The 26,452-nt window shown below is 37.1% G+C and overlaps 1 protein-coding gene across 1 annotated transcript; it reads left to right on the top strand.

Moving 5' to 3' along the window:
• The first annotated feature begins 207 nt into the window (after window positions 1–207).
• LOC124461953 lies at window positions 208–21,071 on the top strand. Its single transcript, XM_047013354.1, has 4 exons — window positions 208–843; window positions 1,921–2,111; window positions 20,382–20,664; window positions 20,757–21,071. Exons 1-4 carry the CDS (start codon window positions 208–210, stop codon window positions 21,069–21,071), a joined length of 1,425 nt encoding a protein of 474 aa, XP_046869310.1.
• Window positions 21,072–26,452: the final 5,381 nt, after the last annotated feature.

Raw genomic sequence — 26,452 nt, 5'->3', positions numbered from 1 at the left:
ACTGGAGTTGATTGCAAAATAGGTGAAAGATTAGATTTTAAAATCCGGGAAAGGTTTGAGCAATTGTTTGAGAGATCATATTTGGTAGCACAAAGGCCTGAATTGCCTGATGTAAAATGTGAAATGAAGCTCAACGTGGAAGGGTCGAAGGCATTCAGTTGTGCGCCTAGAAGATTGTCATATTCTGAGAAAGGGAAATTGCAGGCGATGTTAGACGGGTACTTGGAGAAGAAGATCATTCGCCCTAGTGAGTCGGAGTATGCATCACCCATTGTGTTAGTGCCTAAAAAAGCTGGCGAGCTAAGGTTGTGCATTGACTTTAGAAGATTGAACAAAGTTTTGGTTAAAGATAACTACCCTATACCTCTGATAGACGATTTATTAGACAAGCTTGGCGACAAACGATTTTTTTCTAAATTGGATCTAAAAGATGGCTATTTTCACGTGTTCATGGAGGAAAACTCAGTTAAATATACATCTTTCGTCACTCCGTTAGGCCAGTTTGAGTTCCTCAGGATGCCAATGGGTCTGAAAAACTCCTCATCAGTGTTTCAAAGATTTGTTAACAAAATTTTTACAGATATGATTAGAGATAATAAAGTAATAGTGTATCAAGACGATATCATGGTGGCCAGTAGAACTGCCGAAGAGCACCTGGATATACTGAAAGAAGTTTTTAGAAGGATAATCAGAAACAAGCTGGAATTGCGTATAGATAAGTGTGAGTTTTTTCAGTCCAGCATTAGATACTTGGGATTTATCATATCGGAGGAGGGAATTAGAGCCGATGACAAGGGCCTAGAGGCGGTTAAGAACTTTCCCATACCAACAAATGTTCACACAGTAAGAAGTTTCTTGGGATTGGCTTCTTATTTTCGTCGTTTTATTAGAAATTTTTCGTTAATTGCAAAACCACTCTATGACCTATTGAAGAAAGATAGGGTGTTTAAATTTGGAAAGGAAGAGCTAGATTGTTTTTCGTTGCTCAAAGATAAATTAGTAGAATCGCCGGTGTTGGCAATATATAACCACAAGGACGAAGAAGAGCTGCATTGTGATGCGAGCGCGTTAGGCTTTGGGGCAATGTTAATGCAAAGGAAAGAAGACAAAAAACTGCACCCTGTTTTTTATTACTCAAAACGGACGTCTGATGTAGAATCAAAGTACCACAGTTTCGAATTAGAGACCTTGGCAATAGTATATGCAGTCCGCAGGTTCAGAGTGTATTTACAGGGAAGATATTTTAAAGTACTTACAGATTGTAATTCACTGACTCTCACTCTCAATCGAATTGAATTAAACCCAAGAATTGCGAGATGGGCTCTTGAGCTACAGAATTATGATTATGAAGTAGTGCACAGGGCAGGTAAACAGATGCAACATGTAGATGCGCTTAGTAGATGTACGAACATACTTGTTGTAGATACAAATAGTTTTGAAGACAATCTTGTTATATGCCAGAACAGGGACGAGAAGTTGCAGACAATAAAAAGAAAGTTGGAATTTTCTGAGGATAAATTATTTGAAATGAGAAACGGAATAATTTACAGGAAAACCAATGACGGGAGGTTGTTGTTTTGTGTACCGAGTGAAATGGAAGAGTCAATCCTTTTCAAGTATCATAACGAACTAGGTCATATCGGCAGAGATAAAGTAATGGATGCCATTTCGAAAGCGTATTGGTTTCCTAACATTAAGGAGAAAGTTGTGAAACACATTAGCAATTGCTTAAAGTGTGTTGCGTATTCTCCAAAGTCTGGAAAAGAGGAAGGAATGTTGCACAGTATTCCTAAAGGGAATCGGCCCTTTGAGCTAATTCACATTGATCATTGTGGTCCTATAGCATCAGGCAGAAGCAAAAAGCACTTGTTTGTTATTATTGATGGTTTTACGAAATTCGTCAGACTATATCCAACAAAGACGACGAATACTAAAGAAGCGGTGCTAGCTCTTAAAGACTATTTTAGGGCCTACAGTCGACCCTTTGCCATAGTATCGGATAGAGGAAGCAGTTTCACCTCATCAGAGTTCGAGATGTTTGTAACTCAGAATAACGTTAAGCACATTAAGATTGCCACAGGTTCCCTCAAGCTAATGGCCAAATTGAGAGGGTAAATCGTACACTGGGACCTATGCTTGCTCAATTATCGGAACCAGAGAAGGGTATATATTGGGATTTGATAGTTGAGAATGTTGAACATTGTTTAAATAACACACTTCATAGGAGCATTAAGCAGTTGCCGAGCAAAATGCTCTTTGGAGTAGAGCAAAAAGGCAAAGTCGCAGATGAGTTAAGAGAAGGACTAGAGCAGTTAGGAATAGTGAATGATCAAAAAAATTTGGATACAATCAGAAAGGATGGGGAAATACATCAGAAGCAAAGCCAGAAGTACAATGAACAGCAGTATAATAGCAAAAGGGTAGCACCCACAGGATACAAGTCAGGGGATTATATTATGGTGAAGAATTTCGATTCAACTATAGGAGCGTCGAAAAAGCTCATTCCAAAACACAAAGGGCCTTATGTGATAGACAAGGTTCTCAAAAATGACCGATTTTTAATTAAGGATGTGGAAGGTTTTCAGCTCAGTCGTAACCCTTATCAAGGTGTTTGGAGTAGCCACAATATAAAACATTGGATAGGTAAAAGAAAAAGTGACTAAAAGTTATGAATTAAGCAAATGAAAATAATGAAAACTGTAATAAACTTTTATGTAATGTACCTTAACTAATTTGTAGTTATAAGATTTCAACTTATTGTAACGTTAATTATGTAAGGATCAGGAGATCTTACGGTCAGGACGGCCGAGTTGTAGCAGGAGAGATGGTCACACTTGCTCTCTTGCTACTCTTCGATCCCGGTATTTTAATTGACTCTCCGAGAGAGAGGAAAGTTTAGCGGGTCTGACGTGTGAGTCAGTCGTTGCTGAGCGTTGAGGAGTGTAAGACAAATATCGAGGAAACATTAATTATATCTAATAAATAATAACCATAATAAATAATAATAAAAACAATTAAGAAATAAATAAACTATTATTAATCTAAAGAAACTAAAACCCGAATCTCCTAAATATTCTGGCATTGGTTAATTTATCTACCGCCCACAGTATCGACCTGAATGCAACCCTGACTTATCGAGGCAGAAACCAGCTCTAAGAAGTGAGACGAGGCGTCAGTATAGAAGAAAATTGCACAGGAACGATACGTTAAAATAAACATCCGATAATTGGCAAGAAACGAAGCTCGAGGCTAGGAGCCTTAGGGCTTAATATATATGGATAAACTTTATAGTTTGTTGTATCTAAGAAACACCATCATAATTATTCTATACTCAGCTTGTAATAAATAAGTTTAAAATCAATTCGTGCTAAATGTTCTATTTTTGTATCGGTAAAACTTTCGGGCGTTAAGGTAACGCGTGGTCGAGACATTCTTGACGTTAACAAGGATAGAGAAAAAGAGTATATTAGTATCGCACGAATAGGGAAGCTATGAGGATGTTATTATAGCTTCGCGTCTAAACCCACCCAACCAATGATTTTCCTTTCGCAATATACTGGAAAATCCCAAATATGTATAACTCAGCTCACCGCTCACATTTCGCTACAAGGAAGATCACAAAACTTTTACTCAAACATTATAAATGATATTTATTCACGAGGGTTACGGAATACCAAAATACTTCAATAAGTCGGAAACATAATCCGAGTTGACTAAACTAAAATGATGATTCTTATAATATACGGTAATCAAATTAAACAATTGGATCATTTCAGGCAACCAAAAGCCAAATAAGGGATAATAGGTTTTGTTTTGTTGAATCTTAATTGTAAGGTGGATATATATAAACTTATAGATATTCAAAAATGAAAAGATCAATTGGAATTTGGAAGTCTCCACTTAAATTACGAGATTAATTATAAATAACTGTAGGCTCGCTCACACAGTCAAAGGCGATTCTTAATATCGATTTAATTTCTCAACACTGATTGGCAATTTTTTTTTTTTCTTTAATATTTTGTTTTAGCTTTACGGTACTTGAGAGAGTTTTTTCTTATTTGCTGATTATTTGTCTCTGTGCCCTTCACGGTGTGCAGCTTTTGAGCCCACGGTGTCTCAAAAATTATCCCTGGCAAATTCTCGGAATTCAAATATAAAATTCCTTGCTTAGACTTTCAGCATTCAATTTGATTGTGGCTAAGTTTTCGAAAGAACTTATTAGAAACTTCCAAGGATTCAAATATCCACAAAAAATTAACTTACGATAATAAGATTCACAAAACTCCACAATAATTGTTGTCCTATATGCTCCAGATTAATATTTAATTAATAATTTGGCTTGATGGCCAAGAAAATTTCAGATTTAAATTTTTATATATTTGCTTGTCTATATGCGTCTAGCTAGGGCGGAAGTTCGTCAGAAAAGAGTGTGACCAATGCATGCGATCGCGCATGATGCCACTTAGCTAGGGTTGCACTAATAAAACTATCGAACTTCTAAGCTCAGCTGATTATTTTTATCAACACAATTACCCACCACTTACTGAAATACAAACTAACGCCTTAAAATTTAAAAATTAAACTAACGGCAAAAACTGGGCACTACAACCACAGGATAATACTAGAGCTTGCTTCGGAGTATTAACCTGAAAAAAGACGGTTACTGCCTAATGTCCATAGCGTGATAGGTTCCTAGCAGTTTGCCATTTAAATCCTCTAACACATAATATCAGTTTCCTAATCTCTCTCGAACTCGAGACTTTAGCCACAACAAGTTTAACTTAGCACTAACGCATTTTTACTCTGTCCAAAATTACGTCTAAAGACTTCTTGTCCTACTTTGGATTTAACCTCCTTGGTTCTCAGATTATATACCTTTGCTGCCTGTGCTATATTCTTCTTGAGTAAATTACGCCGTGATGCTAACTGATCGTCCTTTCGCAACACGTTATTCGATTCATTCAGCATGTTAATCTTTTCGAGAAGAGTATATTGGGAACCATGTGTGGCCATGTCAAAGCCAAACAAAGCATGGAAAGGAGAGCATCCTATAATCTGATGATACGAATTCCTTAGTGCACAACTTATAGCAGGTATGTGTAGATCCCATTCGCGCTGGTCCTCTTTGAGGTAGGCGCGTATTGCTGCAATTATGGATCTGTTTACCCTCTCAGAGGCATTCGACTGTGGGGAAGAAACTGCTGTATATACGTCGTCAACCATGCATTAAATTCGCTTGCCTTGAATTGCCATCCGTTGGTGCTAACTAATATCTCGGGAACTCCGTATCTAAAGAATATATTATCCTGCAGGTACTCTTTAATCACATTGCTCTTAAATGCTTTAAGGGGTTGAAGCCAATGATACTTCGATAAATGATCAACCACTATCAGGAGTCCAATATGACCACGTTTACTTCTCGGATATGGTCCCAAAAGATCAATATATAATCGCTGAAAAGGTCTCTCTGATACTGCGGGCTTACCTATTGGTGGCTTTAAGATTTGGTTAGGTGCTTTCGTTGACTTGCACGTCTCACAGTTTCGTATATAATCACGCACCTGTACCACCATGCCAGGCCAAAAGAATGTCCGACGAATGAGCTCCAAAGTTTTTGCCATTCCGCCATGTGCAGATATCGTGTCTTTATGAGCTCGTTTTATAACTTTATATTTATTATTATTTTTTTTTTTTTATACCATACACCCATAGGGTGAAATGGTATATTAAAGTCGCCAAAATGTATGTAACAGGCAGAAGGAAGCATCTCCGACCCCACAAAGTATATATATTCTTTATCAGGATCAACAACCGAGTCGATCTAGCCATGTCCGTCTGTCCGTCCGTCCGTCCGTCTGTCCGTCTGTCCGTCTGTCCGTATGAACACCTAGATCTCGGAGACTATAAGAGCTAGAGCCACCAAATTTTTTATGTAGACTCGTGTAGTATGTAGAGTGATCAAGTTTATTTCAAATTTTTGCCACGCCCCTTTCCGCCCCCGCAATTTAAAAAAAGCGTTTATCTCAAAAACTATTCTAGCTAGAGACACCATATTTGGTATGTATATTCGCTTAGTAAATGCACACATTTTGTATGTATAAAAATTTTGCCACGCCCTTTTCCGCCCCCGTAATTTGAAAAACTTGATTATCTCCCGTATTTTTTTACCTTATGCAATCAAATTTGGCACACTTAAATTTAATACTAATATCTAGCAAAATAACAAATTTGATCAAAATCGGATAAAAAACAGTCGAGTTATGCATATAAACGTTTTTCCATAAGGCCGGAGTTGGCCGTTGGCTGGTGCGGGCGCTAGGGTGCTCGTATGATTGAGTGAGCGAGATACTAAGATATGCTTGTAAGAAGCATGTGAAAATGCTTGAAATATTTGCTTTACTGGTGTATGGTATACCAAAGTCGGCGAGACGACTTACTTACTTCATTTTAATCCGTTGTTGATACTCATCGTCATTGATACTAGGAGAGTTCAAATCGACTAAGGGGCGAAGTTCTTCCAAAGCACACAAATCCTCTGAAACATTCTGGACAAGGCGTCGGGTACTACATTATCTTGACCTCGTCGGTGACTCAGCACATAAATCCTCTGAAAACATTCTGGACAAGGCGTCGGGTACTACATTATCTTGACCTCTTCGGTGACTCACTTCAAACTTATAACCTTGCAGCTTCATGGCCCATCTCGCGAGTCTTCCTTTCAAATCTGATTGTCGCGTCAACCAAACTAAACTGCCGTGGTCGGTTATGACTTCGAATTCCTGTAGTTCCATATAGCAGCGGAATTTTTCAATTGCTTCCAAAGCAGCCAAGCACTCGCGTTCTGTTACGCTATAGTTTCGTTGAGCTGTTGTTAACTTCTTTGATATAAACGCTATAGGTTTCTCAGCTCCTTCTTCGTCCAATTGTACCAACATTGCTCCGATGCCATAGTTGCTTGCATCACAATGCACGAAGAATTTCTTGTTGAAGTCTGGATTAATCAAAATCGGTGCAGAGGTAAGCTTTTCCTTAAGTTTTTCAAATGCAATTTGGGCTTCCTGTGTCCATAAAAATTTCTTTTTCTTAGTTAGCAATTGGGTTATCGGAAATGTAATATCAGAAAAATTATCAATGAATCTACGATACCAACCAACAACACCCAAGAAACCTCTGGTTTGCTTTATCGTTTTCGGAATTGGCCAAGTCTTTATTGCTTCTATTTTGGCAGGGTCTGTTGAAATTCCTCCTCTTCCTATAATATAGCCCAGATATGGCACTTCTGTAACACAAAACTTTGTCTTTTCTATATTTAAAGTTAGATTTGCCTTTCTAAATTGCTGAGACATACGAATCAGAATTTCCAAATGAGTATCAAAGTCTTCTGACACCACACAGAGATCGTCTTATCCGAACACACATCGTAGGTATCCAAACACACAGTATTTCAGATCTGCTGGAATTAGATCGTCTATCAATCGTGCCATGGTTTGCGAAGCGTTGCATAATCCGAATGGCATTACCGTGAACTGGTACAAGGGGCGGCCGGGTATCGTAAAAGCTGTTATAGGTTTGGATTTTTCTGAAAGGGCAATTTGCCAGTAGGCATCTTTTAAATCAATTTTTGTTATAAAGTTTGCTTTGGGCAGTCGCGCGAAAATGCCATCTATGCTTTGCAGCGGATATGCGTCTTTTTTGGTGACTGCATTTATTTTTCTTGCGTCCAAACATAATCGCACTTTTTCGCGTTTTACAACCAGACGCATAGGAGAACTCCAAGGACTATTGGCTCTCTCGATCACTCCCATTTCCAACATTCGGTCGATTTCTTTATACATTAACTTTTCAACCGCTGGCGACACAGGATAGAAGCGTTGTTTGATTGGAGTGGCATCTTTGATCTCTATGTCATGAACAATAAGTGGAGTTCGGCCTAATCCCTGTTGTTTAAAATCCGGAAACAATTGTATAACATCGTTTAATCTTTTTTCTTGCTCTGGGGTTAATAAACATTTCTTTTCGTCATCAACCGAGTGAATATTTTTATCTAATATGCTAGTCTTACAACGGTATGAAAATTCTGGACATAACTCAAAAGATTTCCAGAAATCGATTCCTAAAATAACTCGTTTTGCTAATGACGGGATACTAAAAAGAGAAAGAGGTTTTCGCTTGCTTTCGTATTGCACCTCTGTTCTTATTATTCCGGTAACTGGATGTCTTTTCCCATCTGCTGTGGCCACACTTGAAACAATAGTCGAAAATCCGGGATATTTCGTCCAGTCTTTTGCTGCTAAATCTGATCCGATACAACTGATATTGGCTCCAGTATCCAATAGTCCAAGCTCAGAAAATTCGAGAAACTTTACTAGAGCGTAGAATCGGCCATCTGCGGCTTCGTTAATCATAGACGCTATTTTTCGTTTTTGGACATCTTTTACGTTCGCTTGAGCAACTTCTAATAAACTGGCAAGTTGCAACCTCCTGTGCAAATATTTTATCTCGAATCGCTAAATAGTTTTGCAGCCGTTGATGGTATGGTAGTCTGGGATACGGCTGAATTTTATTTGTCAAATCTGGTGTTATGTTGTTTGTCGCTGTGTTATTCTTGACATCTACTGAGGGTCCACTCGGCTGCGACGGAATGATGGGCCATGATTGGAGTTTTTCGAACGGGATAGGCACACATCACATTGTGGTTTGTAGACATTTTTCTTGCCGCATCCGTAGCAGAAAATGCGGCGCTCTTCTAAACACATGTCCCATCTGTGTCCTTCGATGTCACAATTCCACCAAATGTATTTCTTTTCCTTGACTTGAATTGCATTTAACTCCGGTTGAATATCTTCTTCCTCGGGATTTTCGTCTGTCTCTTCGAGTAAAGCGATATTCTTCCCAACATTTGTATACTTCGTAATGCGTTTTCCTGATTCTTCACGTAGTAATTGCTCTCGGCGGTGCACCAACTGGCAAAGTTTAGATACCGATTCAATTGGAACGTATAATAAAGCTTCTCGTACTTCTGAAATCAGGTTTCTTTGTAGCTGTGGTACGAGTCGTTTTTCCTCCAAAGGTATTACCAATCTCGATATCAAAGTCATTACGTCTTCATAGTAAACATCAAATGCTTCACCATTCCTTTGTTTTCGGTTACGTATTTCTTCAAGAATCAAATCATCATCCTTAAAATCGTCGTATTCTTTTTTTGAATCCATACAAAACTCTTCCCAAATAACTTCGTCATGTTCTTTTCGATAACGCCAATACCATTCCTTGGCTCTTCCGGTTAACAGTAGGTGCAAATTTCTGCATACCGGTGTAAAATCGCTCTGAAAATTATCTACAGTTAATGCTTTTATTATGTATAGAAACTCTGATACTGTAGGACCTTTAGGGTACGCATCAAATTTAATACCCCAACTTTGTACTAATTGGGCGGCTTTTTCAGGATTAATATAATAGTGTGATATTAAATCTGATCTTGGGGTTGGAACGTGATGCTCATCGTGGTTGCTAGATCGTCCAACTGAATTATTTAAATTCAAATTTCCCAATCTCTGATCAATTAAATATTCCATTCTCTCAAAAATTGAATGAACATTTATCTCAGCTGATCGATTTGAAATTGATTGTTGCTGTGACAGAGCTGAACGATGGTTGTGTTGATTCGAGTTCTCCGGTTTACGTGCCATTGAAGATTTAGGTTTTCTACCTCTACCTCCTGATTTTGACCGACTAGCCGGAGTTGCTACATTGCTTGATTGTGATTGAGCTCTAGTATTATGCGTCCTTTTGTTTTTATTAACTATGGGACCCTCGGCATGATCTGACATTATAAATTGGACTAAATCTTTCTGGTGGCATAGTTTCTTACAAAATTACATTCCTGATGTTCTTGTATATAATTTTCTATACACTCCTGATGAAAAACATGATTACATTTAGTAATCCTAAGCTCTTCTGTTTCTAATAATGCTTTCAAGCAAATTGTACATTCTGCTTCTGGTAGCACACTCAATTCTTCATTACTCCGAATTACTGGCATTTTGACTATTTTTCCACAAAAATTACTTTAGATACTTTGTTTAATTTGTTTCAATATATTTTATCATATAACGATTATCTTCCTTGTTTTGAAAGTGAGGGTGAGCAAAATTATAAGTGCGGTACTAATATAGAGGGAGAATTGAACTAATCGATAGTTCAATCTCAGAAATTTATATGTGAAGGGATAGAGAAATCTCGTCGTCCTAGACCTAATCATCTATATCAAATCCAAAACGAAAAGACTAATTTCAGCCAACATCATAAACTGAACTCACTTTGTATCATGGGTCAGAATTGGGGCCTAGCCAAATCACTGCAGTTCCAGATGAATAAGCAGTCAATTCATTGATATCCGCTGAAGCAATTGTTGTATTGTAATAAGAAGAAATGAATGGAATCAATAAACTACAATGCTAACGCCGACATCACAAGCCTATTGTGCTTTCTGGTCGTAAAATCGAAACAATCAAAATTGACGAATTCCAAGAAAAACACAGCCTATAATATACGCGTGTTACTATTTTGTAGAGTTTGTATATGTTTCTAAGTATATTCACCGATTAATGCTTAAGCGCCTTATCACTGGTCAGAACTCGGATTCTCCAAATATCTGCATTCCTAATGAATAAGTCACTCAACCAACTATCCGTGAATACAAAAAGAAAGCGAAAGGAAAAGAAAATAGAAATATTTGATAGCAAAGGATAGATTAAAAGGCTGGGGATTTTATTAAGAGATAGAATAAGAAGTAGAAGAAGGAAAAAGGAACCTGAAATTCTTGAACCCTTCAGTTCAGCCTGAATCCTATAAAGAAACATGGTTGAACCGAGAAACTGTATACAAGTCTAACAAGCCCCCTAGTTGGGCGCCAAAATTATGTAATGTACACAACCCGGAATGAATCCAGATCATGAACATCCCCTCTTAGTCAAAGAATCTTCTTTGATCCAAGAAGAGGTCAGGTTCAGCCTATATAGGTAGTTTCTCTCGCAGTCCCTAATCATCAGATGTTATGATGGGCAAGAGTACCACAAAGCCAAAGCCAACACATCTAGGGGATTAGTGTATCGAGAAGTTTGGTCCGGGTGGGACTTCTGGCTGTCGGCTAGCAAACAGTCTTTGGGGGGGTTCTTTGGACCAGCATTACTCAATACACCCGTAGTACATAAAATAAAACAAAGTCCCTAGAGCACGAATATTACACAATTACTTAACCAAAAGAGATGAACTAGAAGGATAGAAAAAAAAGAGTATATTAGTATCGCACGAATAGGGAAGCTATGAGGATGTTATTATAGCTTCGCGTCTAACCCTCCCAACCAATGATTTTCCTTTCGCAATATTTTGGAAAATCCCAAATATAACTCAGCTCACCGCTCACATTTCGCTACAAGGAAGATCACAAAACTTTTACTCAAACATTATAAATGATATTTATTCACGAGGGTTACGGAATTCCAAAATACTTCAATAAGTCGGAAACATAATCCGAGTTGACTAAACTAAAATGATGATTCTTATAATATACGGTAATCAAATTAAACAATTGGATCATTTCAGGCATCCAAAAGCCAAATTAGGGATAATAGGTTTTGTTTTGTTGAATCTTAATTGTAAGGTGGATATATATAAACTTATAGATATTCAAAAATGAAAAGATCAATTGGAATTTGGAAGTCTCCACTTAAATTACGAGATTAATTATAAATAACTATAGGCTCGCTCACATAGTCAAACGCGATTCTTAATATCGATTTAATTTCTCAACACTGATTGGCAATTTTATTTTTTCTTTAATATTTTGTTTTAGCTTTACGGTACTTGAGAGAGTTTTTTCTTATTTGCTGATTATTTGTCTCTGTGCCCTTCACGGTGTGCAGCTTTTGAGCCCACGGTGTCTCAAAAATTATCCCTGGCAAATTCTCGGAATTCAAATATAAAATTCCTTGCTTAGACTTTCAGCATTCAATTTGATTGTGGCTAAGTTTTCGAAAGAACTTATTAGAAACTTCCAAGGATTCAAATATCCACAAAAAATTAACTTACGATAATAAGATTCACAAAACTCCACAATAATTGTTGTCCTATATGCTCCAGATTAATATTTAATTAATATTTTGGCTTGATGGCCAAGAAAATTTCAGATTTAAATTGTTATATATTTGCTTGTCTATATGCGTCTAGCCAGGGCGGAAGTTCGTCAGAAAAGAGTGTGACCAATGCATGCGATCGCGCATGATGCCACTTAGCTAGGTTTGCACTAATAAAACTATCGAACTTCTAAGCTCAGCTGATTATTTTTATCGACACAATTACCCACCACTTACTGAAATACAAACTAACGCCTTAAAATTTAAAAATAAAACTAACGGCAGAAACTGGGCACTACAGATAAGAGAAGGCTTCTCTTGAGCTGGGTTTATTTTCTTCTAATTCTATTATTTCAGAATCAGAAGATGACTCTTCTAGTGGTAGTTCTCTTTGGAGCTGCAAGAAGATCTTATCTTCATTTATTCTAATCTAAAGTCAAACAAATTGCTATACTTTGAAACAAATTCCTGTCGACGCTGTTTAAACACTTGAGTTTTTTTTCGCATTTTTTTGTAATTCTCTCAGATAGGTATTGATTTTGTAGATATACGTACCTTTTCCCAATAGATAAAACACTCACGAATTGTGAGCTTTGCACTTTCACTGACATTTAAGTTCACTTCACGAATATTATAGCACAACACTGCCAGTACTTGCCCGTTAGAGGAAGGAAGTTTAGAACCGTTTTCGAACTTTGTCACTTTATTGACATGTTGACTACACGAAAACAACGCAATGACTAATAAAACAAACATGTAATTACACGCAATTAAAGCGACAGGGTACTTGCGCCGTACTATACAAGTACCGACGTACTATACAAGTCAACTCGGCACGGGCTGCCGTTATTCTAAATAGACGAAACTTTATTTTCAGATGTTTTTAGACCATTAAAACAAAATAAAAGGGTATATGTAAAAAAAAAAAAAAACATTTTAGTATCCATACTAAAAACATTTTCATTATTTAGGTTTGACAGGCGCATCGATCAGCGCAAGGACAATTACAGTTAAGTATAATTTGGGTCTTTAGACCGCATTTTAATCTCGTAATGGAGATTAGCATAGGTTATCATACATTTCACCTACATGAAATCTATACCCAATGTATCGCTAGTATAATTTTTCGTGGCCTTGTATTAGGGGCAGTTATGAAACATGTATGCAAACTGCCAAGGTAGGGAGGGTAGAGAAGGGATATGTTCTTGACAGGTCCACATTTTTAAGTTTTAGTTTACAGAAAGCGATAATCCTTATAATTATTTTGGTCAATTTTTTTTAGCATGTCTGATAGTGCATTTCATGTTTCTTTAATTGTGAAGTGCGATAAGACTATGCGAGAATCCCACCGCATTCGTCGAGCTATCATTCTAGGAAGCTGGATCATAAGTGCACCCCAGCCTACACTTTTCTCGTGTCCCGAACTGCTTTAGTGTCAATCCCCGATACACCATTCACTACGCGTTCAATACAGCTCCACATGCGATCTTACTTGCATCAGTTGTAATACAAAATTGTTTTTTGAAATCCGGATATTGGAATATTTGAGGACTTAATAATTGGTTTTTTAAGTATTCGAAAGCTAATTGACAGTTTGTATCCCAATTAACTTCTACATTTTATCTTGATAGTCTATTGATAAATTGTGCATAATATGCAAAGTTTGGAATAATAAGTCAGCAGTAGTAATTGCAGAAAAATACAAATCGTCGCCATTCTTGGGAGTCGGGTATTCTTAAACAGTTTTAAACTTGCTTTCATCTAGTAAGATTCCTTTATTTGTACATTTGTGTCCTAAATACGTAATTTAATGTCTGCTGAAAAAAGCATTATCCCTGGCAAATTCTCGGAAATCAAATATAAAATTCCTTGGCTGTTGTTAGACGCGTGAATGCAAATGACATCATTCTTTGGAATGATGAGTTCTGACTTCTGAATGAGTCCTTATCTACTATCCTTATCTTAATCTACTTTATGAAACCCTTACTTTAAAAAATATTTAGCATGACCTAGTTGGTCGAGGATATCGTCCATTCTAGGTAGTGGGAATGTATCTGCTACTAGTTGTTAATTCGTTTTTCTACAATCAACTTCCAATCTCCACCTTTTTTCATTTCTGCGACTTTTTAGGAACTTTTTTAATGATTTCATTTTCTTGGCTATGCGCTATTTTGTAATTTTTGGTGTAGAATGGTGTTGTATCGTTGAGTCTTAATTTTTGTTTATAGAAGTTATTTGAGAAAGTTTGTTCAGATTCTATTGCGAATACATAATCAACTTTTTGTTTCGAATCATATGATTTGTCTATATGGGTTAGTCTTAGGTTGAGGTATTGGTTAAGCCTATTGCAATGTGTACTATTTTTCCTGTTCTTGATAGAGTCAACACATTTGTATTTTAACTGATTCCTATGTTTATTATAATTTTATAGTGTGATGTATAAGGTTCTATTACTAATTTGTTGGGTGAATAACTGATTGTGCAATTGAATTTTTTTATAAAATCAAGCCCAAGTGTTCCGTCACATGGGATGGGAAAAACATTTTCTTGGAAGGTGTTTTTCATTGAGAGGCTGCTGACCTTGAGTCTGGTTTCGCCTATTGTAAATAGAACGTCTTTACCTATTCCACTAAGTTTTGTCCGTTTGTGTATGTCGACTGTATTGTCCTTCCTTAATATTTTTTGTTTTAATATTTATTATTTTATCAGCTTCTGTGTCTAATAGTAATATTATTGTCCCTACATCGTCAAACTTAAGAGTTATGTAGCTATTAAGGTTGCGATTTACGCTATACATTTTATATGTTCCATTCTTTACATCAGAGGACTTTCGGAGTTTTTCGATTTTTATTCTAATTTTGTAAGTCTAACATTATTATTTTGTGTTTTAGCAGGGTTATTATTTCTTGCATTATTATTGCTATTAAACAATAACTTGCTTTTGACAGAGACGAAGTCATCAATGTTTTTCTATAAAATTAAAAAAGATTGATCAGTTATCAATTATACCTATTAGCTAAACTTTGTAAAAGTACAAATTCAAAGATTAATTAAAGTACCAAAAAAAGGGCTACAGAGTTCTTCGTTGGATATCATGTAACGTTTATTGTGGGCAGTTAAGTTTTCTCCAGTTAAGTTAGAAATCATTCTTACTTAATTTTCTAGATTGACATCATCATCAAATAAAGCCAGAATAGATACTTCATCTGTAAAATACCACAAATACTGGCAAAACTACTGCCCAGCTGCTTATAAAATGCTTTTGTCTATTGTTTCGTAATTTTTTATGGCTAAGTAACGATATTTTCAATGAATAAGTGGATTTCGCCATCTATCCAGCCTAGTGCATAGCACCTGGAGGCCGAATCTTAAATTTCTTCTCTGAATCCCCGCCAAGATGTATAATTGAAAGCTCAATTAATTCGAGATAGTCATCTCTAACAATATTTTTGGTTAATTCAGTTCTGTAAAATGCTAGCAGTTTGTCAATTTCCGAAACAAGATAGCTTTTTTGTACAACTTTGGATTTTCTCGGGATCGTTGTTTTTCCAGTTTTCTCGGAATTTCTTGAATAATAGGATGTCTGGGCTTGTAGTGTAGGAGCGCTTGTAACCGTTTTTATTTAGAAAGAAAACCGTTTTTATTTAGGAATGATTTTTTTTTGTTTATAACTAAAACGATATATAAACGTTTTATCCCTAAAAGCGACCAATATAAGTTTCACATAGTAACCGGCGTTCACTGCTTTCACTGCTTGCGCTGCTTGTATTGTTAGATAGCGTTATACTAACTAACAGAATGTAGACTAACATTGTATATTTTGGGTAAAGTAGGAACTGCGATTTCGAGATTCGTTTTTGGTTGTGTTCAGAAAATTTTCTTTGAATTTTTCAATCCATATGAACTGATTTTATTTAAAAAGTGTTGTGTATATAAATGAACTCTTAGACTCTAGGCGACAATTGTTCTTAAAAATACTTATTCTAATGACCCATGTTTCGGGGGTTGAGAATTGTTTATATTTCATGCTCAGCGTTGTCCACTTGATACCGCGCCGCTGTTTTAATCTTTAGTGTTTTCCACAGAGTGTGGATGAATGTTTTCATTGGTTTTAAGCAATAATTGTCATATGAATCGTTTTTGTTTCGTTTTGTATATTTCTTGGTGTATCTGATTTGATGAAGCCATTTCAGATGAACACGATGTTTAATCTTAAATATTCTGCAAATTCTTTTAGTTTTATTAAGTTGTCTTAAACAAATTATTATTATTAATATTATCATTAGTAAGATAATTGTTGTTAGAGAAACATAAAAGCTACATGTTGGACTGACTTCCTATTCTTTACTATTCTGCCGTATGGTTTACTAAATTGGCTTCTACTGGATTTTATACTATGTTTGGCAAATTACTAATATCGCCCAATGCTTTATAATTTCTGTTTCGGGATATCTACCCACTCCTGATGTGTACTTACTGTGTCGCCTTCTAGCCTTTTTATATGGTGTAAACTTTAAAGACCTACTACTTCTACCTTTCGGTTTAAGCCAATGTGGCTTTTGCTCCACTGTTTTGACATTTCGCTGATAGCTGAACTTTGAGCGGTTATTCTGCTTTAATGTTGTCCCTTTATTTTGCAATACCTGTTCTTTTTCTAATACAGACTCGGACAATTTTTTTAACTGAATCTATTTTGACATTATTATTTAAATTATCATTATTTAATTCAACCATTGCCATCTGAAAATTCTTATTTTGTACTGGCTCTGGGATATATAATTTTTGTTCCCCAGTTTTTACTTTACCTCCAATGTGAGGTCCAGCCGGGGGCCATAAATTTATTTTCTGAGTTTTGTTGTTGAGTTTGTTTGGCATTGCATTTTTTTATTTTGATATTTCATGCGAAGTAAGTTAGGATAAAAATTCGTTTGGCATAGGGATTGCTGGGTAATTTTTTTTGGCTTTAGTACAGCGATCATGGTAGGGTGGGCGAAATTTTTTTAGGGCGTCATGGATATCAGACCTTTTTTTTGTTCATCAGCTGCGCCAAAAAAACGACGGTATTTCTTTTCTTTTTCTCATCTTTTTCTCTATTATTTCTTCTTTTGCAAGTACGAAACGTAAAAACCGAGGATAAATAGTCTCAGTACGCGAATTCATTAATAAAATTTTAACTAGTAGAGCGGGTAGACTATCCATTCCCCCATCCCCCATTTCTCACCGACTAACTTGAGCCGAAACCAGCACGTACTGATAGGTCTTACCAGTTTCCAACAGCTCGCAGTAAAATTGTAGCAGGTTATATGTTACAGTTAGTTAAGTATTCATAATTTTATTAATTGGCGCCCAAACGTGGGGCCAAAATGGTTTCGGGAGCTCCGACGACAAAATATTAGTCCATAACAGCTTTTCTTATGGCTATTTATATCTCGGTTTTCGAACGCCAGTGTTCTTTATTGTATTGGGTGGTCAGTCGTAGTAAATAAAGTTTCGACATAACTCTATGTCCACACCACAAACAAGAAGAAAAATAAGGCAACGCACAATCAATTGGTCAGCTGGATCAGCCTTGAATTATACATTTTCGGCTCCGCGCTTAAATTTGTCGGTTTAGCCACAGGTAATTTTCGATAGTCAGAAAGAGTTTTTTTTTCGTTTCGGATCAGTAGGAATTATCAGTTTCATTAGGAATTAACCAGATCTGGAATTGAAAGCTTAATAATAAGAGGGAAGTCCTCAACATATTTAGTTAACAATTAAGTAAACGTTGTGTTGTGAGCAATGGTAAGGCACAGCAGTGAAGATCTAGCCGCGATTCAGGACGACAATACCCTTTGCCTTATCTGCGATAAACTAATTAAATATAGAGCGCAGCTACGGATCACTACTTGTGGTCATCATTTCCACATAGCGTGCTTCAACATACACGTCGGTAATAGGGAAATTTACCCCACTTGTGATCAACCGTTACAGAGTATGGAAGGAGAAGGAACTGAATCACATAGTGGGGGACCACAGACCAGCCATCAGGCAAGAATGCAAACCAGGGCAGCAGCGCACAGGGCCGAAGGGCCTTGCTAGCAGAAATGGCCCAGAGAGATTTGAGTCAGGAAAGAAGGTTAAAGAAGGTTAAGGGTATAAGCCAGGGGTAGGCACAAAGAGAGCCAGATCAAACTGTCAATGTATGCGTGCGCTTGCTTGTGTACGTAAGCTGCTTTACACTGCGCGAATCGTATGTGAAGAAACGAATAAAAAAATTAAACTGCAAGTGAAACTGCGGAATTTTCCCACAACCCTTTTTTACCGAATCGCCTTAAAAAACAAAGTACAGTCATGAGTCTTGGATTCCTTTTACCTTAATGTCATAAAAATGAATGCATATTTTGTATCGGCTATTATATCTATATATTTTTCATACTATACATATATGTGCATACATGTATATCTTACATTTATATTACATTATGCATGTTCGCTTATATTATAATATACTTTTTACCCTATAGGGACAAAATATAAATAATGGCAAAATATTTTTAAAGTTGCCATGTACGAAAGTGAAGCATTAATTTTTCTGCGTGTAGCTGCGTAACAAAGCGACATAGTACTGCTTTCGTCAAAAGTCTGTGCGACACTAGCTGTTTTTTTACGCTCTCAACTTGTACTTCGTGCTCACATCGGCATGCACACAGACGGCCACACGAGCAATTGCCGAGCAAAAGTGCCCGCACGGGCTATGGGCGCCTACCTCTGGTATAGAGCAGGGCCCGGCACAAAGAGAGCGCTGAAAAGATGTAGTAGTATGTGTGCGCTTGCTTGTGTGCGTAAGTTGCTTTACACTGCGCAAACTGCATGTGATGAAAGCAAAAAAATTAGAAATGCGATAGAAAACCCTTTCATACAAATTGAAGGGTCAATTACGACTAAAAAGTGGACCGCGAATTCGCGAAAATCTTGACTTTTAGGGTTTTGCTAAAAATAATTTTTTGTCCCACTTCCCATTCTCTTTTTTTATCGTATGCATTTCTAAACAACGACAAGTGCAAGAAACCGCAATTGCAGGTAGAATGCTCTGAAATTGCACCCTCTTTACATACTTCGGCCGATGCTCAAAGATTCGATGATGTAAGTGGCATATTTGCATAATATGATTATATTATAATATTTTTGCAAAAGTTGCCAGTTACATAAAAAAATGAAGGCATTAATTTTTTCATGTTTAGCGATCGAGCAAAGCGACACAGATATGCTTGCTTCGAAATGCTGAGGGCAACTAAATCAACCCTCATGCTCTGTGTGAGGACTTCGGCAGCCGTTCGGTTACACGCATACGATGTGCTGAACGTGTTTGTCCCCCGGGGGATATGAGTAGGGATGGCAAAATTAATCATATGATATACAATAATCGATTATTTTGTTTTTTGTTGACTGCAGCAACTTTGCCACCTCTTCAAGAGAATCCATTTTGAAGATGGTCTTGCCTTTGCTTCAGTAATGAAAAATATACGGGGAAATGGCAACTGTAGCCCATGCAAATGAAAGCCAAGACAGTGTTTGTGATGGATCACCAACTGGTGATGAAGTGAAATTTGACTTATGGGCCTACCACAAAGCGTTGGCACATAAACGCCGTCGACACGACCTGAGCTTTTTTCTAAACGCTCCTGAAACCCAACGACATTGACGCCTAGGTAGAAATGCTTTCGGTATACCCAAAATTGAATACAGTTGCACAACGCTACTGTTTTTTGCTATGTATATCTGTACCAGCTGAGCGCCTGTTCTCAAAAGCGGGAAACACGGCAACCGAAAAAAGAAACAGATTAACTACGGAACATCTATCTGAACTTCTGTTCTTAAACCCCGTCGTACTTACTAACAAAAATGTTTTAAATATATATAAATGGAAAATTTTACTGTTTTCTTTCCTCGATAGATGAGTTGTCTAAGTGGCCAAAGTATTTAGTTAACTGAGCAACGAGGATTCGGATTCGAATCCCAGGCTAGTGTATGGATGTAGTTTTCGTCCAAGCCGAAGGCCTTAGTTGCCAGTGCTTGTAAAATATACTTAGGTTGATAGTTTTCAACTATGTATATCCTACTTTAACAATAACAATAAAAATACTGTTTTCTTTACTACTTTTCTATAAAATATATAAGAAATTGAAAAAGTATTTTGGAGCTTAGACCAGACACAATAAGTCAGGTTATAAGTAGTTGGAAGTTGAGTTTTAATGGCAATTCCAGTATATCAGTGGACGAGTTTATTTATAGAGCGGAAGCAATGACCCATCAGGCTTTAGAAGGTAATTTCGTAGTTCTGTCGCGGTATGTTAGCAATTTGTTTGAAGAAAATGCTAGTGAGTGGTTCTGGAGATACCACAAGAAGGTATCACACATCAAGTGGCTAGACTTATGTAGAGCCTTGAGGGAACAGTTCAAAGACGAGCGTACCGATCAGCATATTAAAGCTGCTATCAGCAAACGCAGACTAGGGGATAAAGAGTCGTTCGACGAATTCTACGAGGCGGTAGTGGCACTAGGCCACAAACTGTCGACTCCGTTACCAGAGATTGAGTTGCTAGAGCATCTAATCGGGCTAATTATCTACCCGATATTCAGCATGAGTTATTATATGAGTCCATAGCTTCGGTATCTAAGTTAAGGCAGTTAGTGCGTACTAGAGAAACCTTTCCGCAGACGGTATGGAAACCATTGAGTTTACCACCAAGATCCATGCCTAGGAGAGTGGTAAATGCAGTGAGCATTCAAACAGAAGAAGAGTCCGAGGCAGAAGATGAGGTGCCAGTGGTGGAAGCAGTTAACTTGGATTGTTGGAACTGTGATACGGCGGGTCATCCCTATCAAGAGGGTGTAGCAGAACGCCGAGTGTTTTGCTATGGCTGTAGGAAGCCAAACATGGCTATGGCTGTATAAGCCATCTTGTACCCATTGTAATGATCATTCAAAAAACACGGCAGGTCGTGCACTTCGGAGAAGTGCACGCAGACAGATGATCTCGAGGGCCAGCAATACAGATTAGAGGAAACACAAGGGTTAGAAAAATATTTGCCCGAATTTACGCATATCTCTGATAAGAAGTAGCAAGAAATATCTAAATATTCAGAAACGGAGCCAGTAGAGTCGGCTAGATTAGGAATTTATTGGTCAAAGACTCGTTGAAGAGAGCGAAGGAAGGCTTTTAATAAAGGTGTTAAAAAGGAGCGAAAGCTAATAGCCTCGGCGGCAGTCGGCAATGTTTTTGATATCCGTCCTTATGCAGAGGTAAAGTTATTCAATAGATTAATAAGTGGCCTCATGGATACTGGGGCTAGTATAAGTCGGTGATAGTTTTGCCGAAGAATTATTGGCTGAAAAACAGAATATTAGGCCAATGTCAAATAAAGTAAATACTGCAGATGAAACACCCCAGCAGATAGTAGGAAAGATAAGTACTGAAGTTAATTTTAGAGGAAATAGTAAGATATTAAAATTTTATATAGTCCTTGGGCTAACCCAGGATCTTTACTTAGGCATAGATTTTTGGTTCGCTTTTGATTTATTACCATCTGGGCTGTCATTAGGACCGCTACAGATAGCTAGTTTAAGCGTAGAGGATACGGCGCAACGGATGTTAGACAGTGATCAGAAGCAACGTTTGTCTGAATGTATGGGTTTGTTTCCATCATTCGCTAAGTTGGGACTAGGAAAAACGCAGTTGTTGTCACATTCAATAGATGTTGCTGGTGCAGCACCAATTAAGCAGCGACACTATCCTATGTCAACGGCAAAAGAACAATTAATATATGAAGAGTTAGATCGTATGTTAAAATTAGGAGTTATTGAGGAATCTCAAAGTGCTTGGGTCTTCTCCCGTTGTGTTGGTGAGTAAACCAGGAAAACATAGGTTATGCATAGATAGTTGACGGGTGAATGACGTTACAGTTAAGGATGCTTACCCAATGCCAATTATAGACGGCATCCTTAGCAGATTACCTAAGGCCGAGTATATTACAAGTCTCTACTTGAAGGACGCGTATTGGCCAATTCCTTTAGAGCCCGAGTCACGGTATAAGACAGCCTTTTCAAAGTAATGCCTTTTGGATTATGTAAAGCGGCGCAAACATGTCCAAACTCATGGAAAAAATAGTGCCACCACATCGGCGTCATCGGATATTTATCTACTTGGATGATCTGTTAATCGTCTCAGATTCGTTTGCTGAGCATATAACTCTACTTACAGAGCTATCCAAATGTATATCCGATGCAGGGTTAACGATAAACGTCGAGAAAGAATGTCAACTATCTAGGGCATATTGTAGGTGAGGGAACTATTAAGACAGACCCAGATAAAATATCCGCCATAGTCGATTTCCCCACCCTAAAATCGGTTAAACAAGTTCGGCGCTTTTTAGGAATGGCGGGTTGGTATCACAAATTTATTCAAAATTACGCTGCTATTGCGTCTCCAATTACCGATACTTTAAAGCATAAGCGTAAATTCATATGGACATCAGAGGCTCAGTCAGCATTTGAGGACTTGAAAACACGTTTAAGCCAGGCACCAGTTTTACATAGTCCCGATTTTAGAAAACCTTTCTCCATAAACTGTGACGCCAGTCATACGGGAGTTGGCGCTGTGCTAACCCAGTTAACAGAGGATAAGGACGAAGTACCCATTGCGTTTATGTCAAAAAAACTGAACCAGGCACAAAGAAACTACTCAGTTACAGAGAAAGAGTGTTTGGCAGCCGTGTTAGCAGTAAAAAATATAGGGCCTACGTGGAGGGTCAAGAATTTTCTATCATAACCGACCATGCTTCTTTAAAGTGGTTAATGAGTCAATCAGACTTGAGTTCTAGGTTAGCCAGATGGTCTTTGAAACTTTTAATTTTACCATTTCACATCGAAAAGGTAGTAAAAATGTGGTGCCAGATGCATGTCCAGAGTTTTTACCCCTGATTTGGCGGTATTAGATAGTGATTTAGGAATCGATCTCAATTCGGTGCATTTTTTAAGCCCCGAATATGTGGAGCTAAAGACGAAGGTCGAAAAAAAAACCTCAGTCAGTACCTGACGTGAAAGTAATGTGCAATTTAGTTTACCGGCGTAGTGAGCATTTTCCTTGGGAGAAGTTAGCAGATGATCATTGCTGGAAACTATGGATTCCCAAGGGATTAGTGGCGCAGTTGTTGAAATTGGCTCACGAAAGCCCACAAGCAGCCTACTGCGGTATGAATAAGATATTGGAAAAACTTAGGCGCTACTATTACTGGACAAATCTAGTGTCAGAAGTTAAAGAGTTTATAAACAGATGTGAGGTTTGTAAAGCCTCTAAACACCCGAATTATACGTTAAGACCACCATTAGGCAAGTCGGGTGAAACATCAAGATTCTTTACCCGCGTAGCAAGTCTGGCCATATTGGAATATTTATTGTAGTGGACCATTTCTCAAAATTTCCGTTTCTAAAGAAGGTAAAAAAGTTTACCGCGGAAGTGGTTGCACAGTTTCTAGAAGAGGATCTTTTTCATTGTTTTGGGGTACCTGAGATTATAGTATCCGATAATGGGCACCACTTTAGAGCACACCATTTTAATGAGCTATTGCAAAGGTATAACGTGCGTCACACATATACGGCTGCGTATGCTCCGCAGGCTAACGTGTCGGAGAGAGTAAACCGATCGGTATTGGCAGCAGTGAAGGCTTACGTAAGTCCAAGCCAGTCTGATTGGGACGAAAAGCTAAGTAGTATCGCTCGTGCCTTGAGGTCTACTATTCATTCGGCGATAAACACAACGCCCTATAGGATGGCATTTGTTCAGCATATGGTAACCGACGGGTCCGTTTACCAAGTGCTACGGAACTTAGAATTGCTAGAGGATCGGGCTGTGAGGTTTGTTAGGGACGACTCTCTCGAAATAATGGGAACTAAAGCTAAAGAGAAATCACGAAAACAGCATGAGCGGAATTAGAATCTGTATAATTTACATAGTCGCGAGTCTTTTCAGTGGGACAAGTGGGACAAGAGGTATTTCGTAGGATCTTCCAGCAAAGTAATTTCTCAAAAGGATTCAACTCCAAGTTAGCGCCACCGTTCGTGAAGGCGAGAGTGAGACGGAAGCTCGGCAACGCGTACTATGAGTTAGAGAATCTACAAGGTCATTTGGTAGGCAAATTCCATGCAAAAGATATTAAGCAATAATTTTTTTTTGCCCGGTAAGTGTGATTTTAGTGGGGTGGTTTTGTAGTAGCGCTTGTAACCGTTTTTATTTAGAAAGAAAACGAAAAATGAGAGTAGAGATGATTTTTTTTTGTTCATAACTAAAACGATATATAATTAAATATTCGATTTTCTCGATAAGGAAAAAAAGATATTTTTCGTGAGTTAAGTAACGTACTTTATTATTTGAAAGGAAACTTAGAACTGAATACAAAAATGTCTTATGGTTATATTTATAGCTAAATTTGGGAGCCCTTTGGTGGCGTGGTTGATACTTCGACGATTTGATTGGTCCGATTTTAAGTGCTGAGTTAGCGTTCTCACGCCTTTGGTTGTTAGGGGGACAATTATTATTTCAAGTGTTCAATTGTTTATGTTAGTTCTTATGGATTAGCGTTCATACGCTTTGGTTTTGAGGGGGACAATTATTACTTCAAGTGTTCGATTGTTTATGTTAATTTTTATGGATTAGCGTTCATACGCTTTGGTTTTGAGGGGGACAATTGTTTACGTTATGATTTTTAGGGGCCGAAATATTTATATGTTATTGGGTATTGGAGTCGGATATATGACTCCCCCATCCTAAAGAAAATAGCCTGTCCTCAGGCGGATACATTGGGATATAGCGAGGGGTTTTTCTCAGCTGTAAATATTGGAGTATCAATTTTGTTTATAATTTGGGACTCGATTTTTTCAACAATTGGGGTTTCGATTATGTCTGTGGGACCACGATTGTTATTTGATCGGAAATGCTTAATAATTAATTTTTGTGGCATTGCCTTAAACTTATAGATTAAGTATGTAATCAAACTTATTATAGTAAGTATAAAAGTGGTTAATGTAATAGTTTGAAATGCAGTATAATATTTCGTATGTTCATTAATTATCTCTTTTGTTTGGATAAAGGAAATAGGTTCTAGCCTGGTGATATTGTTTGTTACATAAATGCTTTGGCTATAGTCAAGTAATGAGTTTATTATTGATATTTCGTTTAGTTGTAAGGCACAATCGTAAATTTTTATTATGTTATTGCCTTCTATTATTAATTCGTTGTTTACGCAATTTTGATTAAGTTTAGTTTTTGGTAGATTCCATGTTACAATTATGTTTGGTTCAATGTAATTAGTTTGAAAATTCTTATATGTCTTAGTGTATTTACAAGTGGTTGGGATTTGATTTAAAATGCCTATTATACATTCGTTAGTTTCTATTTGTTTTGTGTTTTTATTGAACAGAGTGTTGTTATTAAAATAGTATTTATCGTATGAATTTTCTGTCAAAATATTTTTATTCTCGTCTGGATAAGGAAGTATCTCAAAGATAGGGGTTTTTATTACTTCTTGAGGAATGTTTGAAATGATAAATATCTCGTTTGAACTTGGTTTAAGCCAGGTGGAAGTTTTTGTATTCAATAGTTTTTCCGAATTAACATGACTTAAGTGATTATGTTTTAAAAGTTTTGGGTTGAAAATTCCTAATCTAGTGAGCTGCATGCCCATTTCTATGTCTTCAATGTATTCTGTGAAATGCTCAAAATTAAAGATTAGGACTTCTAATCTTACTTCTTTTTCTTTTTCTTCCCTGAGGCTGTTTATTACTTCTAAACCTTTATTAACAGTGTCTATTACGTAATTTAGTTCGTTTGCTTGTACGCTATTGCTTTCAAGATTATTTATTTTTTCTTCTAATTCATCTTTATCTTCCTGATCAAGAGTACCAAAAAGATATTTGTATATTGAACCAATTCCGTTAATTAGTCCTCGTTTGTTACGTTTTACAATGTGTATTCCATTAATTTCCCTACTTAGTTTTTCTGTTAAGTATTGAATATGGATTAGGTTTTTAAATTCTTGTGCTTGTTGCATTAAATTATTATATGTAATGTCTATTAGAGTTAAATTCACTTTTAAATAATGATATTCAAAGTTTGTCGGTAAGTCCATGGTTCCTGTTTTAAATATTAAGTAACCGTTTGGTGCTTTTACTGGGTTTATGTCAATGGATTGACTGCATGTTGATTTTAATGTTAAGAATAGCATGATGCATAAAAAAGTCATCTTGAGTTGTTGACCTGTAATTAATTAATTGTCGTATTT

This window comes from Drosophila willistoni, unplaced genomic scaffold (genome assembly GCF_018902025.1).
Source record: "Drosophila willistoni isolate 14030-0811.24 unplaced genomic scaffold, UCI_dwil_1.1 Seg767, whole genome shotgun sequence".
In the NCBI taxonomy this organism is placed as follows: Eukaryota; Metazoa; Arthropoda; class Insecta; order Diptera; family Drosophilidae; genus Drosophila; species Drosophila willistoni.
This window is presented reverse-complemented; position numbering and strand designations above follow the sequence as displayed.

Excerpts from the sequence above, each read along its gene's own strand:
- LOC124461953 (XM_047013354.1), top strand. The coding sequence starts at position 208 with ATGTTAGACGGGTACTTGGAGAAGAAGATCATTCGCCCTAGTGAGTCG. Across the intron at positions 2,112-20,381 it reads CTAATGGCCAAATTGAGAGG|TATATCAGTGGACGAGTTTA; the intron begins GTAAATCGTACA and ends TGGCAATTCCAG. Across the intron at positions 20,665-20,756 it reads TCGACGAATTCTACGAGGCG|CATGAGTTATTATATGAGTC; the intron begins GTAGTGGCACTA and ends CCCGATATTCAG.